This window comes from Diplotaxodon limnothrissa, linkage group LG23 (genome assembly GCF_057381915.1).
Source record: "Diplotaxodon limnothrissa isolate DT_005_m linkage group LG23, D_limnothrissa_male_GT1.1, whole genome shotgun sequence".
Taxonomy (NCBI): Eukaryota; Metazoa; Chordata; class Actinopteri; order Cichliformes; family Cichlidae; genus Diplotaxodon; species Diplotaxodon limnothrissa.
The window spans coordinates 6,691,775-6,710,049 of NC_140617.1; the positions used below are offsets into that span (position 1 = coordinate 6,691,775).

An 18,275-nucleotide genomic window follows, 5' to 3' on the forward strand; every position below is an offset into this window, starting at 1 on the left:
CGTAGACTATCTGTGCAAAGTGTGTGTGTATGTTTGTTTGTATGTGTGTGTGTGTGTGTGTGTGTGTGTGTGTGTGGTGGTGGTGGTGGGGGGGTTATTGCTCTCAATAATCTCAGAGGTCATTCTGTTTCTCCTGAAGTGAAGGCATAGTCATCCTTATTGCTGTCTCTGTCTGTCTCTCTTTCTCTCTCGCAGACACACACTCACACACGCGCGCGCAGACACGCACGCATACACACTCACTTTCTTATATGTTAAGGAGCATATTGCAATATCTAAATCTGTAACAAAGAGAGACAGGCAGATCTTAGTTCATAGCAGAGCCTTTGGTCTCAGACTCCTCTCATCACTTCAAGTTGCTCCTCTCTGTCTTTTCTTTCTTCCTCTTCCAATGTTGTTTCACATCAGTCTGTCACACTTGCATGCCAGGCTTGCTCAGATCACCATTCCCCTGGTTCCCACCTCCCCCTCCACCTCCCCCACCTCCACCCATCCCTCCCCTTTCGTCCTCGTCATCGCTGTCCAGTTCCTCGCTCTTTCGCTTGCTGTAGCGTTCGTACAGCACCATTAGCACGCCCATCACCCAAGCCGACACCGTACCGGCCGAGAAGATGACAAAGCCGATGGCGATGAAGAAGAGGTAGTCCCAGTAGCCCAGGCCTTGGTGGCAATCTGCCCGCAACTGCATGCCGACCTCCGCCAACCGCTGGCCAGCCAGCTCCGGAGGGTTGTGGCAAACTGTCTGGCCCTCATCTGGAGGTGAGGAGAGAAAGAAAAAGAAAAAAGAGAGTGGAGGAGTAATGAGAGAGGAGATTAATGAGGAAAGACATATCATAAAAGAGAGCAGTGGCAGAGAATAATCAGTGTGTGGTTGAGGATGAAGGGCAGAGTATCGGGAGAGAAAAGGGGAAAAAATGTAATTACTCAGGAGAAAAAGGTATGCAAACATCAAACGCCAGGATCCAAACAAACAGCTTTTAAAAATGCACTGATAACCTTTGTGATAAAGGATCCCGAGAGACACAACAGATTTCCTGCAAGCCTGGGGCACATAAACGCTCCCCTACGCTCGTGTACATCATTATACACCAGCAAATCACTATGCACTGGTGAGAAGATAAGGAGTGTTTTCTCTGACAAAACATCTGCTGCTCGTAATGGGAAAATGATAATCAGCCGGAGTAACTGTCATCCACACAGTAAAGCAGAAACACTGACACTTTTAAAACAGTAAATGACTTATTTAACAGTAAATGACTTATTTAAATGACTTTGAGATTTAACAAAAGAGAGGTCAAAGGTTAGGGTCAACTACTGAAGCCAGATAGGTCCCAATCTCTTTGTCCGTGCTTGTCCTAGCCTCCTTGAATCAGTTCATTCTGCTACAGTGAATTTGCATTAGCATATACAGTACCCTCGTGTATATCAATTAATATGAACACAGCGCTAACAAGAGAGAGGATGGAGGGTAGAGGGACTCGCTCTGCATGCATCTAGTAGTGTAATCAGGAACAAGAACAGTATGCGCTGTTTCCTATCAGTTCATCTTACTTTAGAAGCACGGCTAATTCCCATGCTTCTTCATTCCCACCCTCCCTGCATGCTTGATTGCATTTGTCTACATAAAGGGAACGAGCTTGTGTGTTTGTTTTGCTTTTTCTTTTTCTTTATTCCAAGCTGGGGGAAAACGAGAGAGATGAGAGACCGAAAAAGAGATAGACGGACAAATCGAGATGAGCACTTTTAAAAACCGAGAGAAAGATAACGGCACAAAACAGGGACGGAGGAAGAAAAATGCAAACAAATGCACAGAGAAAGAGTGTATGCACACACTAAATAGGAATCACAAGATAGACAGAACATAGAATATGAGCGAAGTCTCTGGCGCTCCATTCCTCTGATGGATTATTGCTGTTAACAGTGTTAATTAAACTGCAGTCATCTACCAATGAAGCCAAAGGTCTGGACATGGAAATGAGCAATGGGAACAGAATGACTGGATATGATCTATACATCTCAGACTACTTGCCAGGGATTTGCAGAAGCAGCAGTTTGAAGTAAGAACTAGAAGGACGCCCAAATGAACCTCAAACCTAAAGTGTTTTATTCTGCCCAAGATAACCACGAGACACATTATACTGGTGGTAAGAAAAGTGGAATCAAACAAAGCAAACTTGGTGTTTTGAAAAAGGTTTCCCAAACCTGCTCGGGAGAACTTTCACAACACATATATCTGCAGTGGTTTTATGTTTTTGATCAATACAGCGTTGCTTATCACCTCCCCGGGGGCTTTCTCCCACTCTTGAGAAGAAGAGTTGAGCTGATGTTGTGTCAAGTCTGCTGCATGTGTCAAGTGATGGATTGGTATTCTTCTGTAACCAAATAGCTTTGATGTTTTTTCTTTTTAACAGCTGTCCATGTGAGTGCTGAGAGTATGAGGTCACTGAGTTAGTATTTAACACCATAAAACAGGATTAGTTGTCAGAGGTGCACAATTTTTCAGTGGTAAATAAACAACTGAGGATAAACTGGAACATATTCTGCATGTAACACCTTTTTTCTTTATCCATCTTTGACAGTCAATCAGAAAATAGACGCACAGAGATTTTACATCGCCCCTCTCTTGTCTCTGCTCGCTTCCCTTTTAGAAGTAATCGTAGAAGTGATCGGCATGAAAAAGAGACCTGATTTAAAAAGCTGGGAGAGAATACTGAGAGGGGACAAATACAGTGGTTAATGCCGAGTGTTCAGTGGGCAACACAAAGGGCAAGATTATATACTTTATTATTAGACACAGAAATTATGCTGTTTGTATTTTACCGCACTGGTAGTTTTGTAAATGGCATTAACCTTAGAGTGTCTATAAGTTAATAGGCCAAAATTGGACCGACGGATGAAATTTACTGCTGGAAATGTGAAAGTAAAACAGGCGCATTCCTGAATGTAATGAAGAAATTCTTTTATATTTCTCCTTTGTGGAAATTAGTTATCAGAAAGTCCTGGAGAAAGCAGGGACAGGGCTCTTTAAACCCACCCAAACAAGACTTTACTGGCTCTTCGAGGATTGTTCTCCACTAAGACACTAAAGGCGACACCTGATTGAAATGAATCATGGCCTTTGTTTGTTGCAAAGGATTTTTGATGTCATTCAGTAATTCACTATTACAATACAAAATCTATATAGGCCTTAAATAGGCTGTCTGTGAACCCAAGGGATAAGATCACCATTGCTGCCTCCTTTAACTGCTGCCCAAGCCACAATGCAGCAGGCCACAATGGCACATCTACAGGCGATGGACCCACTTGTTTGGGCTGCATCCAGCCGAGCTCCATGGATAAAGGTCTGACTACCCTTTGGGATCCCGATATCTACTAAGTAAGGTTTTTCAGGCATTTCTAACTGGGAGAAGACCCAAGACATGCTTGAGAAATTCTGCCTCTTAGTATCGTTGGAAGGGCTGCAGCAGGAGCCTGAGGACAGCTCAGGACAAAATAATCTGTGGAGGAAGTATGGAAGGTCAGTTCTGTTTTTATTTTATTATTTTAATCTGCTTGTCACTAATCTTTTATCCATGTTACCTTATTTATGTTGAAAGGTCTTCATATGTTGGAAAACTGCACTAAACTTCCTTATGTGTCTTCACTGTTCGTGGCTGTCCCTCTGTCATCGTCTTCCACTGTTTCTGGCACAGCTAGCTGGTCTGCTCTGTCTCATTACCTTGCCAATCTTGCCTCGAGGCTGGTGTGAGGATTTGTTTTCCTGCGTATATGCAGTGAGGTGTTTTCTTTTCTCTCTTGCAATGTAACATTCGTAACCGGATGCTGGAACAGTGAGGTGCAATCAGAGGCTGTGCAGACTCACAACAGCAAACAGGTCCCTCGGGGTATTGGGGTCTCGTTTGTTCTTCTTCCGTCAACATTTCATGTGTCTTGTAACAATTCAAACTCTGGTCACAGTTCTTGGCTGCATGGTACTGCTGCCTGTTCTTCTCTAAAGTGTGATGAAAGGCAGTATGCCGATTGAGCGTGCTCCACTTGTATTCCTCTGTGTGCGTCTGAGCAAAGTGAACAAACAAGAACACTGTCTCACACTAAAACAATCTTTCAACAGAAAACTCTAATATTTAAACAATAGATAAGCATGAAAGTACGATGCATCCACCATGTTCCTGTTATTTAGTGTTAGCTGTGAAGTTAACAATAATCAGGCAGCCTGACAGAAGCAAAAGTTAAGTCTTACTTTGGGAAAACATATTCAATTCACATGACTCTCTTTATTGTCTTCCAATTGATTTTGTATGAAAAGCAGCCCTTTTCTCATTGATTAAAACACAAAATGAGAACTGACCATTGACAAAAGGATCATATGATACAGATCAATAAGATTTACTGGCAGTAATAGTAACCTGGATCTGCACTTTTTTCATAAACACTTGGTAAGTTTTAGTTTTTTACTTGCAAAGTGCCATGAGTTAGTGCTTGTGAATTAGCATTAAATGGAAGAAAACTGTATTGCATTTAATTAAAATGAGCAAGCATAGGAACTTAATGAGTTCATCCTAGCACAAGACATACAGTGGGGTAAATAATTCTTTGACCCCCTGTTTCATTTTAATGGAGAGAGGCAAAATATCAACCAAAAAAGTCAAAAGAAAAAACATCCATCCATCCATCCATCCATCCATTCGCTACCGCTTATCCTTTTCAGGGTCGCAGGGGGCGCTGGAGCCTATCCCAGCTGTCATAGGGCGAGAGGCGGGGTACACCCTGGACAGGTCGCCAGTCTGTCGCAGGGCTAACACACAAGGACAGACAACCATTCGCACTCACATTCACACCTAGTGGCAATTTGGATTATCCAATTAACCTATCCCCACAAACTGCATGTCTTTGGATGGTGGGAGGAAGCCGGAGTACCCGGAGGGAACCCACGCAGACACGGGGAGAACATGCAAACTCCACACAGAAAGACCCCGGCCTGATGGTGGAATTGAACTCAGGACCTTCTTGCTGTGTGGCAACAGTGCTAACCACCGTGCCACCGTGCTGCCCTTGAAGAAAAAACATAAAAGTTAAAAATTAATTTGCAGGTTATTGAGTGAAGTAAATATTTGATCCCCTATGACCTAGCCAGAATTTTGACTCCCACAAACTGGCTGTATGCCCTTGTAACACCCAGATTATAATGAATCAGTCAAATAATTAAAGAGACTCCTGATCTATTTATGACCGCACCAGTGGCTTCTTCCAGCAGAAAAACCCTCCATGTCACAAAGTTCAATCATCTCAAACTGGTTTCTGAACATGAAAATTAGCCCACAATAATCAGATATCAATCCAATAGACTAATAGGAGATGTGCATCATGGGTGTAAAGTGACCAGCGAGTGTATGTAGCCTGTTGTATTTAATCTAAAGAGTTAAGAGTTTTAGACTGTAACATGGTGTGAGCTGGGCAGGTGTCATGTGTAAGGGCTTCTGTCAAAAGCACACACAAAGCCTGATGTTAAACAAGAAAGGTGTAAATTTAATGCAAATTTTGGAAGAACATGACCACAAAAAGCACTGCAGAGTTGAGCAGGATTTACCAAAGTCGAGCAGTGAGTCAAATAAGTAAACAATGAGATAAATAAAAATGCAGAGGATCCCCAAATGGATGAGAGGCATGCAGGAGATGAACACGATAAGATCGAGTAATGGCTAAACACAGACGAGGAGAGAAAAAGGATAAGCCACAGGTGGAGGGAAGGGAGTAATAAGGAAATAACTTTTAGAATACAACGGGTAATAGGAACGGATTACAGGAGAAGGCCTCTGTCGGTGCGCCCCAGGGTGGCTGTGGCTACAATGTAGCTTGCCATCACCAATGTGTGAATGGGTGGATGACTGGTTGTGTAAAGCGCTTTGAGGTCCTTATAGGGACCAGTAAAGCACTATACAAATACAGGCCATTTACCAGTTGGTTCTGTGTCGTTCAACAGGAAGACGTCTGAATTCCCGCCCACAAATACATTTATCCTGCACACTTGTGGCTACGCTTTGGAGATAATTCACTGCCGCTTCCAATCCCAGATAAGAGAAAATAATGTGAGTATTACTGCAGAATACAGGAAAAGGTGGCAGCCTGGATGATTCACTCTGTGTTCAGTCTCTCTTCACCGTCTGTTTCCTTGTCACTCACTGTTTTCTCACTCATCCCATCACTCAGCCATCACTCTGGCAGCATGCCCTTGACATTTTCAGTAGTTGTCCCTGTTTTTCACAGTCGCTATTTTTCACTGAATTTTGTCTTTAATAAGATATGCACTGGTACTTTTGGTGAATGTAGTTAAAACTGTTATTTTCTTGTTTAAAGTCCAGCATTTTAGGCATTGTAGCCATTCTCTCCGGTTAATATCTAATCTGAAGACTGTTTCATTAAATGTCCAGTTATAGTACCCATTCAGTACAGGTGCTAATTCATTTTAAGCACACCTTTTTGAAAACTTAAATGTGTATAAAAGGGTGTTACTTGCAAACTTGTGCTAACATTTGCTCTTCTTTCCATTTGCCTGTGCAGTTAACCTGCTCATTGTCTCATTAAAACTTCTCAGTAGGTGCAGCACTTATACAATTCTGCAAAATGAAACAAATACCCCGAGAGCTAAACCAGGGGTATTTTCAGGTTAAGGACTGTGTGGATGTGCATGAGAAAGGCTCGGAGAGAGAGAGAGAGCAGAGAGCGAGTGTGGAGCACGAAGATAAAGAGATGTGTGCCTGCGCTATTTGTTCCTGCAGAGTAGTTTGAGTGCAGTCTAATTCCAGCAGTTTCAGGACAGTTACTGCAGCCTCGAAAAATTGACAGTTTGCATGCTCACTGCACTGCAGTTTCCCCATTTTTCAAACACACCTTAAACAAGCTGCAGGGCAAGGCATACACACTCATTATGACGTAGTGTGGCCTGAACCAGGTGGTTTCATATTGCCCTACACTTAGATTCTGCAATATGCAGTCGGTAAAATGTTATTGCTGTCTGGTTCTTGGTTTCCTGCATGGTGTACACCTGCCTGTTTTTTTGTACCTTTTACCCAATTATGTCTGCTGTGCATGCCATAATGTCACCGTGTTATGTCAGTGTGCTAATGACCGGACACAAATCCCTGCAGCTCACTGACACCTGGCCAGTGCTTATAAGGATAAAAATATCACAGGAGGAAATAAACATAAGCAGTCAATCATGTAACACCTTACTTTTTAAAATAGACAAGCGGATATAAAGGCACACAAGCCCAAGACACGAGTAAGCACCTCTCTAAAAGCCTCAGATCAAGCAGAACTTTCCAGGAATTGTGAATGGGAACGAAGACTTCCTGTTTTATTTGAAAGAGTGCACAATATAGCAATCCAGTGACTATAAGCAGTGTATGTGTGTGCATATGCATCTGTAATCAGAGGTCATGAGTGTTTGTGAGTGTCAGTCACTGAGCCTGGGTGATACAGTCTCAGTGTCTAATCATCAGCTGGGTAGATTCCAGGCTCGGTGTTGACAGGAAAGCGGGCTCATTGCTTCCCCGGAGGTGTTGCTAATGTGGGGATGAGATGCTGCTGAAAAATGCTGTTGACTCGTTGACTTCACTCTAACTTGTTCACTAGTCTCTGATGCTCACTCGCATAAGACGGCAACGAGCAGCGGAATAACAACTGCTTTTTTTTTTCTTTTTCTTTTTTGTGAATGCACACAAAACAAGAGAGGCCTGTAGTTTAAAGGACCTTAAGATGCAGGTCTGCATTTTAAGCTCATGTGTGCATTTACAGTATGTTCACATTACACACATGTATGATCAGATCTCTGAGCTATTACCCTGCAGGGGCAGAGATGCTATCCTGTGAAACAGGAGCGGAGCTATTTATAAACAGATTAATTACGCCAGTGCACATGGTAATTAGTACAGTTTTGGTCCTGTACATGTGGAAGCCGTAGATACGAGCAGCCTCTAATACCTTCAATCACAGAGAATTAACTTAAGTCTGTTTTACATATTTCTGTGTGTTTACACGCTTAGTGGAGGCCACTATTCAACCAGACACCTTGACTGAAGCCTTTAATCAGCTACCCTGATGATACGTCTCTGACAACCCATTCTTCTCTGTTGCCTTTATGACCTCTGACCTCCAGGTGGAGGAAGAGTACTAAGAACAGAATTTGAAGAATTATTTATGAATCAATAAGATTACAGTGGACAATAATGTCCTTAATACATACTATCATTCATTCAGGGATTTGTGAAAATTAGACCATACTGCAAAACCTGCAGATTTACTATCAGATATCACTGTGTTATTTGTTGTGTTATTTGTATATTATGATAATAAAATTGTTCCGGAACCATCACTGCAATTCACCAGTGTTGTTTTGATGTCTCAGATTTGTACTCAGAGGCAACATCATAGAGTGTGCATAGGTTCTGTAAAGTAACGCCATCTTGGCGTAAAACCTGAATTCTTTCTAATGATTAGTAGAGTAGACATCTGTTAAATCACATTGTATAGAAGTCTAAGAGAAAACCACCCCACTGCTTCAGTGATTTTATGGCACCACTCACTAACTTTAAGTCTTTCTGAATATAAAATTATGTTAATTTTGTAAATCACGGGCCCCAGTACTGACAAGAAGCATGTTAAAGATCCATACTGCGCTGTAGATATCTGGTATCAAAAGGGTCACATCAAGGGTTCAGAAAAAGGGCTTTGCACACACTGTATGGCTATGTCCACCTTTCATTCACAGTCTATGGAAATTACTAAAGTTGGCTTGTTCTGTATTGGAAAGCACCTCCATAAAGATGGAGCTGTGGTGGATGACTTCCCTATTTCAGTAGCCGGCAGGATCGGAGGAAGGAGGCAGGCGATTGAAGCAGCTGACAGCAGCAGAGTTCGAGGTGACAGAGAGACACAATAAAGTGCACAATAAATAAAAGTTTTGAGAGCAGCCATATCTGAGTCGTTCTGGGTCCTTTCACATAGCTCTATCGGGATCACCTTGTTGGTGGAAAAATATAAATGTATGCTTGTGTTTTCTTTGGTATTTTTAAAAGGAACAAATAATGTATTTTTGCAACAGGCTGCAAATAATAAAGTCCCTACAGATACAATTCAATACAGGTTATTTGCTACTGTGTAGACACAACACTGGCTCATGAGGTAGGCCCATTTTTATTGTTGAATGATTCATAGGTTGATGTTAAGTTGCAAAAGGAAAGAAAAAACATTCTTCTGAAATTGGTCAGTCAATTTTGAAAGAAAAACCCTTCAAAAAGCCTGGAGATCTATTGCTTGAGATAGTCTGGCTCATTGAAAGGAAAATATTTAAAAACGAGGGGTGGATCAAGACTTTAGACTCTGCTGTACTTTAAATAACAGTTACACGAGATAAGACATAAGGAACGATGCATACATTATAATTTCCATTTAGAAAACGGAGACTTGATTTTTACTGCTTTACCTAAAATGCCTAGACATATTTAAATCTCCAAATTTTCCCAGTCATGCTCATTACAAGCCTACAAAATCCAGCATAAGACATTCTGGGGGCCCTCCCCTCACGGCGAAGCTCGGATATCTCACCGTTTAGCCAGCTAAATGCATCATACTGGGGAAGGCAAAGAAGACTAAGAATAGTTGACCTTTTCTCCATCACATCCACTAGGGCTGAATAACACACGCCTTCACACTCTTCTCAAATATGGCATTAGTCAGATTACCACCATCCTCCTATCTATCATTTCTCCATATGATCCCTTCTTCCTTTGGCAGAGAATGAGTAAAGAGAGAGAGAGTGAAGGTCAGATAGCAGCAGCTCCATCTCTCTTCTCTTTCCTCTATCTCTTGTCACTGCCCCCCTCTTTATCACCTTCCACTTTTCATTCCCGCTCTAGCACGTTTGCATTTGTTCTCCTCTTCAGCCCCGTTTCCCTCATCTTCTACATCCTCCTATTTCCCTGAGTTTTTTTTTATTTTTTGCTCCGTCATCTTCACACTCTCCGCTCTCTTTTCCAATTTCATTATCTTGGCTTACATGCTTGGTTTGCCACACGCACGTGCACATACGTGCAGCATGTAAACGCAGTCATGCACATGAACTCACACACCTGTGCTATCTCCCTTCTGTGCCTCAGGTGATCACATCACAAACACACCCACACAAGCATCACACCAATCCTGCGTTCGAGCTCACACAGTAAAATGCACAGAGACATAAAAATACATAGAGGCTACACTATTGAAGGAGACCAGTTGAATTTGATATGCCTCTCTGCACCAGATGGGTCTGAGGAATGGTTCCAGCTGATAAATAATGCATCATCTACCTGTATTAAATTGAATCGATGCCTCCTTGTCATAATGAATGTTTTAATGGGTTTGAGTGACAGATCTGGGGCATAGATGATTGGTAAGTCCTCAATAGTCTGTGTGTTTTTGTTTTTTTGTTTTATTTCTCCTTGCTGTACCCAAAGTTCATTTTAATCTCTTTGCCCGATTTATTATCCCTTTCTGTCCTTTCTCATTTTGTCCTCTCTTCTTTTCCTGTGTTACTTCAGCTGTTCTCTCTCTTCTCATCTCATCTAATTTCTTCAGTAATTAAAGATTCGCTTTCATTAAAGTCAAAATCAGGTGCAATTTCTGAGAAACCTAATGTCTTTCTTTCACTGTGACATCTTTAAACTGGCTGACCTCTGTTTGTCTTTTTCATTTTATAAATATTTAACTCTTGCCCCATGCGTGGCCCCCCTGCCTTGGCTCTTTGCCTCTGGGCTCCCAGCCATCCAGGGGACTGATGAGCAGCCAGAAAATACTTTCCCCAACACTGGAGTCATAACACTACAAGCTCTGCCAGCCCGAAGGCAGGACAAGCCACTCAAAGTCTGTGTATTTAGCTGAGACACTTGTCAAATATCACCCTACAGTGAGTACAGCAAGGCATTTAACAAGCTGAAATTTTATTATGACAAGGGAAAGTACATTCCCTGAGTACTGACAACTCATAATAGAGAATGGAGATCAGAGCATGACAGGTAAGTCAGAGTTGTTGGAACGCATGACCAAACAGACAATGTTATATAAAAATCTTCCTGAACGTACCTTTTTCTTGTTGATTTATTGCCATGACAAACAAGACTAGTCCGAGACGGCACACCTTCAACTGAATTAAGTCCATGGATCCAGGTTATTCTCTGATATCTTCTTCAGAGCAGCAAGGTGATCGCTCTGTTTTATGTTTTTTCAGTTTGATACGTGGTTGCAAAGATTTGGATATTCTCGCACCTTGCCCTGTCTTGCAGCTGTAAAAAAGTTTCCGTATCCACATCTAAATAATTTCTATGTTAAGCCAGACTCCACTTTTAGTGAAACTGACAGATAAACAGAAAAAAATCCCATTTCCTCTTTGCTGGATGTAATACTTCATGCAAACCGTGGCGTGTGAACATCAGCATCATTAGACAGCACATGTCCCAAAAGCAGAAAATCAACACCCGACACACTGTGAAGTGCAGCAAAGTGAATGAGTTATTATTATTGCTGAGAAGTTTGCCTGTAATGTAAGAAGTTATGTCCATGACTGACAAATGTCTCCGCACTACAGCGTTTTATGTGCACGACACAACAAAGTAACAAACTGAGGTTATTTTTCTCTCCATGAATATCATGTTTCTCCCTAAAACTGCATTTATTATTTTTTTCTCTTGGGTGCAGCTTACACATGCCAGAAGTGGCTTTGTTAGATGAATGTGGCTAACATATTAGCGAACAACTGGCTGTTTTTACATTGGAGTTGCACGCTTGTCCACCTGATTACTGATAGTCTGACATTTACTGTTTTTCCTTTCAGCTCTGATTTATTCATTTGCTCTATAAATATCAGGTTCTCTACAACTCACTGCTGCAAAATGAACTGAAACTGATCTCCAGGCATTACCCCACACAGCCATCTCTAGGGCTTCGAGAGAATGGCCTGAAAATGAGAAAATATCCAGCGAGAGGAGAACGAACAGACTGCTGTTTATAGCATGAGAACAATATCTTAAATAACCACCTGCAACAACTGAGGAATGCACTTCAGACCTCGAAGCAGCAGAAGACCACACTGGGTGGCGTGCCTATCATCTAAGAACAGAAATCTGAGGCTATGATTGACATCACGACTCACCGAAATTGGGCAATAGAAAATTAGAAAATGCCTGGTTTGATAACTCAATTTCTCCTGCAGACAGTAGGGTCAGAGTTTAGTCTAAACATGAACACGTGCCTTAGTTTTGACGTGTTTCAACAGTTCAGGCTGCTGGTGGTGTAATAGTGCTGGGGAAATCTTCTTGGCGCGCTTTCCCCCCCCTTTAGTACCAACTCAGCATCCTTTCATTGCCACAGCCTACCTGAGTATTGCTGCTGACTAGTCATTGCTCTCCATCTCTTTATTGCCACAGTGTGCCTATGTTCTGATGGCTGATTCCTGCAGAAAAATACACCATGTCACAAAGTTCAAATCATTTCAAAATGGATTGTTGAACATGGCAATGCACTATATTCAAATGACCTCCACAGTTTCCAGATGTCAATCCAACAGAGCACTTTTGGGATGTGGTGGAACGGGAGATTGACAGCATTAATGTAACTGTGTGACACTGTCATATCAAAATGGACCAAAATCTCCCAGGAATGCTTCCAGCACCTCGTTGAATCTATCCCATGAAGAAGTACGGCATATTTGCAAACGTAAGGTGGTCCAACGCAGTAATAGCAAGGTGCACCTAATAAAGTGATCAGTGAATGTAAAACAAAATAGCTGAAAGATGCTAAAATGCTTCACAGAGCTGAGGAAACTGCTGAGTTAAGTGATAAGTCTGTCATTGTGGCAGGGGGCAGTTACAAAACAACTGCAGGAAAGAAGACCAACAACGCCACCAGGGGATTTTTTCAGCTCAGTAAACATTAATCTAATAATCCCAAATTATATCAACAATTAGTAACCAAAGCACACAGACTTGTTACGGGCAAGGCAAAGGTGTGACAGATGAATTTCAATACTTTATTTGTACAAGTCGATAACTCAAAAATAAGTGCTCCAACAAAAGAAAACAAGTTAAAAACCACACAAAAACCCACAAAATTTGTTAAAATATTACTTTATTATAATATTTATAAAAGAAGCCAACTACAGTCACAAAGCTAAAAAACATATTAAAGTACCACTCCAGGCAAAAATAACTAATTAATACAACTAGCTGGGGGCCACTTGCGGAGACAATCTACACTGAGAAAGGCTCACTCAGGGTTGCAACCAGCGACTCACCAAATGTGTCTCACTGCGACTGATTTGTCAAATAAGCTATTGAAATTAATCTGTCACACTTCTGCCTTGCCACTAATGAGTCTGTGTGCTTTAACTACCAATTTGCAAAATAATTAAGGTTTATTAAATTAGTATTTCCTGGGGTGCAAATCTGCAGGTGGTGCTGTTGGTCTTCTTCCTTCCAGTTCTCTTGTAACTGAAACCCCCAGCGCCAAACCCCACGCCTAGCGCCATTATGACAGAACTCCTTCAATATAGAGTCTAAATATTATACATGATTAACTAAAAGTATCTTTACTTCTTTTCTCTTGGTTAATTTTAGACCCTTTTTAATAACAGCAGCTGTTTCACAATTACATTAAGCTTCCCTTTCTGAAAATATCATTTTATCTAACATTTTTTTTCGAAGTCTTTCTTGACCAGGAAGAAATTTACAACATCAACCATAAAACCCGACTGCTTGCACCTCTAGCTCAGACTCGTTCTCTGTGACAGAGACTTTCCTGACGGTTTGTCTTTTTGCTTTTTTCGTGACTTTACTAAAGAAACGCATCCACTCTGTCTTTGTGTCTCTTCGTTCAATCACTCTGTCGCTCTCTCTCTTGTTGTCTCTCTTTTATTATGGCTGCCAGAGTCAAGTCATGTCAGCCTTTGTCAGTCACACATAACCAGCACAAACAAAAAGAAAAACTGGGTGACTTTCTTAAAAATGACGGGCATGTAAATACCTAACAACGACAAAAAGCACAAAATCTGTAACAGAAACACAAAAACAATCAAACCAAACTAAATTTGGTTTGAATCCAGGTATTATAACCTTAAACATCATCAGCAGCAAAACTGAAAACAATCCTGAATTAGTTATTGTGTCTGTCTGAAGATGAACTCTCACAAGCATACACACTTGCATGCACCTGATTCATATTCACACTGAGAGGTAGCGACAGCTGGAGTCTCTGTGCTTTAGACTCACAGCCCTGCAGTCTGATCAGGAGGCATTCACGACCACAGAAACATAACTACATGCTCTAACACACACACGTGCTCGCTTGACCCCGTTCACTTCGTTAAACTGGTTACGTGTTTGTTTATGAATGCCACGTTCATACTTGATTTGTCAGCCTGAGCGATGGAGGGTGTGCGATATGTGTTTCTCAATGAACAAAGTCTGAACTCCACTGATCACGTTTCTAACTTTTATAGAGCGGTGTGATGATGAATGAGTGTCACTTCATAATTATTAACTGTTACAGGTGTGAGTGTTTTTAAGGCAGAGTGGCTCAGCTGTGGGTGTTGGATTGTGTCACTTACAGTTCAGAAGCTCTCGGGTTAGAAAATGTGTTCTGATTTTCTTAGTAACTGCATGTCTAAAGGTGGATAACAACTTTGGGTACTTGTTGTCTTTATGTGGCCTTCCTCTAAAGCTCTGTGTCCCTTAATACTTCAATTTCCTATGGGTCCTGGCCTGAGGGTCCCCCTTAACCTCTAGCTTCCACACTAAGTGTATTTAGTATTTTTAGTATTTATTTATTTATTGTCATTGTCAAGAACAATGAAATTGCGTTTGGGGCAAGTGGGGTGAGTCACTCTCTCTCTCACAGACAAACACACACGCTTCACACATGTACGTGTTGTCCTTAGTAAGAGCACAGGAGGCCAATTTTTTGGAGCATCATCATTAACCATCTGGACTGAGGGGCCAAACAATGTGCGCTCCAGTACACCCAAGTGGGCACTTTGTTTGCATGTGTGTTCATTAAAGTCTGTGTGTGTGTGTGTGTGTGCGCGCACGTGTGCGCAAGCAGGAGAGGTTAGTAAAAAAAGGTACAAAAGGACACAATCATCCTCTTAGCATTATCTCTGCCTTCAGGACTGAGATAAACAAAGCGGTGACATTGATGGGATGAACACCAGCTGTAAGACAGCAATCCATTGTCCCGAGCGATAACCCAATTCACCTGCTTACAGTTAAGCTCAATTAACCTTTGTGAGCAAAGATCACCTGAGTTTGTCCTCTCTGAGAAAGTCACAAGTCCACAAATTCTTCGTGGGTCATTCTTCCTCTGTGTTTAAGGGATTTTACAGCCGAGGTGCTGATGCCTTCCAGGTAAGAACAACACGAGGCTGCTTATTTGTTGGGGTAAACTCAAGGTATTACTGAGACGTGAAGGGCAGTTTGGAGGGACTGTGTTGCAGAGATCAGCAGGGGAACAAAATCTTCAGATTACTTTGACTCTGAGGTCAAACTCTTAGCTCTGGAGCCTCTCTCTCTCTCTGTGAGTGTGTGCTTTTCAGAAAGAGAAAGAGCATCTGACTGTGCATCTGTGCACACCTGGGGGAGGTTGGAAATATGTGTGTATACATATCAGAATAAAAGGAGAACAACAGTGCAATAAGTGGCCCATCATCAGGAGCTAAGCCATCCACAAATGATGAAACCTTTAGGTCTTAAAAGTAAGAGTAGTTTCTTTTCCAGGAAAGAGCAGCCAAACGCACAGTGATCACCTCACAAAAGACTGCTGCCAACTGAAAAATAAACATGCATATATGGACCAATTTATGTGTTGTGCTATGTTCCATATAAAAGTAAAAAATACATTATCATTTTTTAAGTGTTTAAAACCATCATAAATGCCCGTTTGTGTATACATACAACCTCACCTTGGAACTTGTATCCCTCTATCTGCAGCCAAAGGCAGAGGTCCTCTGTGTCACAGTCGCATCTCCATGGGTTGCCGCTGAGCCCCAGAGACCTCAGAGCAGGCAGAGCGATCAGGCTGCTAATGTTGAGGGTCGTCAGGTTGTTCCGGCTCACATCGAGCACCTGCAGAGCCATGTTCTCTGCAAAGGCATCCGGGTGGATCTCCCCCAGACTCGGGTTATCCGTCAGCCGGAGCATCACCAGAGACGCTAGGGGCCCGAAAGTCCGGTCCTCAATCTGCAGCAGGTTGTTGAATGACAAGTCCAGATAAGCGAGTTTCCTCAAGTTCCCGAAAGTGGATTCGGAGATTTCTGTCAGTGAGTTGTTGCTACAATCCAGATAGACCAGATCGGAAAGGTAGTTGAGCTGCAGCGCCGGTAGGTCACCGATGCGGTTGTTCGAGATTATGAGCTGCCGGGTGGCCAGGGGGAGGTCATTGGGAAACTGGGTAAGATCCTGGCCAGCGCACTGGACCACCAGCTGGTCGTCGCACACGCATCTGTCAGGGCAACCGGCAGTGAGAGCCGGTGAAGGGGCCACCCCCATCACGAAGATAAAGAGGAAGAGGAGTCGGAGGGACTGGGCACTGGGCTCGGGCAAGAGACGCATGACGAGGCCGCCCAGAGCGTCATGAACTCGGGATGAGCTGGACCAGGACTCTCCGGCGCTCTCCGGGCATCCTGCATGGGTGTGAGTATCTGGCTGTCTCTGCCTGAAATCCCGGCTCCTGTTTATATCCAGGCTCTTTCTCTCTTTCTCAGAAAGGCTATCGGTCAGTCACTCACACGCACGCTGGCGCACCACGCACGTCGCCACCAGACATCATTTCAGAAGGTGACCGCTTCTCAGGCTCAGTGGGTGAGACTTGTGCAGCTTATCGGACTTTTCCCACCTGAGGAGACCAAAGAACCATTGAATGTTGTCGATCGCCCCCTCCGAGTCTCATCTTTGCGAATTAGTCGACTCCATCGGAGAGCATTGTTTATTTAGTTTCCAAACAAATACCATGACTTACGCAAAAAAAAAAAATTAAATTAAATTAAAACAAATCCCTGAATCCTGAACGCAGAGTCCGCGAAATGTTCTCCGTGGAGACGCACTCGGCTCACATGTGTCCTTGACTGTGTTTGTCTGAGTGATGTGCGCCACCGTCCAGCAGGCAAGTCGTGTTTTTCCCTCAGGAGTGCAACTGAAAGTGCGTCCTTCCACTGCGCTCACTCAGCCCTGTGTGACCGTGGCTCACTGCCGCGCTGTACTGATGCTGTCTCGCTCTGTGCGCCCTCCCTTTCTGACTCTCCATCCGCGCGTATACTGCAGCTCTGCACACACAAAAGTCCAGTTTGTGGTGTGTGTGTGTGTGTGTGTGTGTTGGCTATGGGCAATTTGTAGTGGTGACGTCAGCAGGTGTTGCCCTCTTTAGAAAACCAGACGTCCAGAGAGCAAACCGTCCGACCATCCGGTGAAACTCAAAGTCCTCGTGCCGTTGTGTTTTTGTGTGTGCGCGCATAAAATAATAATAATAATAATAATAATAATGAAAACAACTCAATCATAATCTTGTCTGAAAGCAGCAGCCTCTTAGCCATGCACAAATTTAACAGGCCTTATCTCATGTGGTCCACTGGCTAATTTCTCCCTTGTCTTTCCCCCCAGCGGCTTGTTGACAACATAATGCATTCAAATTGGATTGTGCGCGCGCGTAGTTATTAATTTTTTCTGGCATAGTCAGATTTTAATTTGGTCAGGCAGTCACACACTCCCTTATCCACATGCCACACGTTTTGTTGTCTTACAGTTGGAAGTAAGTTGACAGGATGTTGACTGTCACATCCCATTAGTGTCATTCAAAAGTTCACTTTCAAATGGGAGATGAGTGAAGCAAAGGTGTTATGCAAAGCTATGCGACAGGTGTCAGAGATGGAAATAGTTCAAAAGTCAGAGAAATTAGGTCAAAGGCTCCTTCGTTAAGGGGTCACATAGAGGTATGGACTTCATCAATCCAACTGTAGTTAAACTGGCTGCAGCTCAGCTACAAATCCCCTTTGCTTCTAGTAAAAAAACAACAACCCCAAATTATATTTTAGTTTGTACAAATATCTTGTCAGCTATCCAAATTCAAACGAAGCAATACTAATGCCCTGAAATTTTTCTTACGGAAGACCGTTTCACCCCAAAAACACTATTGCTATCCAACATATGTCAGGTCAAAGGTTAAGGGTTTAGGGCAGGACTTCCTCATTTGAGCTAGTA

At 42.6% G+C, this 18,275-nt stretch overlaps 1 protein-coding gene across 1 annotated transcript; it reads right to left on the bottom strand.

Moving 5' to 3' along the window:
• Nucleotides 1-412: 412 nt before the first annotated feature.
• lrrc52 (leucine rich repeat containing 52) lies at nt 413-16,634 on the bottom strand. Its single transcript, XM_085348713.1, has 2 exons — nt 15,986-16,634; nt 413-753 (listed from the first exon to the last, which is right to left on the bottom strand). The coding sequence occupies exons 1-2, from the start codon at nt 16,632-16,634 to the stop codon at nt 413-415; spliced, it is 990 nt and encodes a 329-aa protein (XP_085204839.1).
• Nucleotides 16,635-18,275: the final 1,641 nt, after the last annotated feature.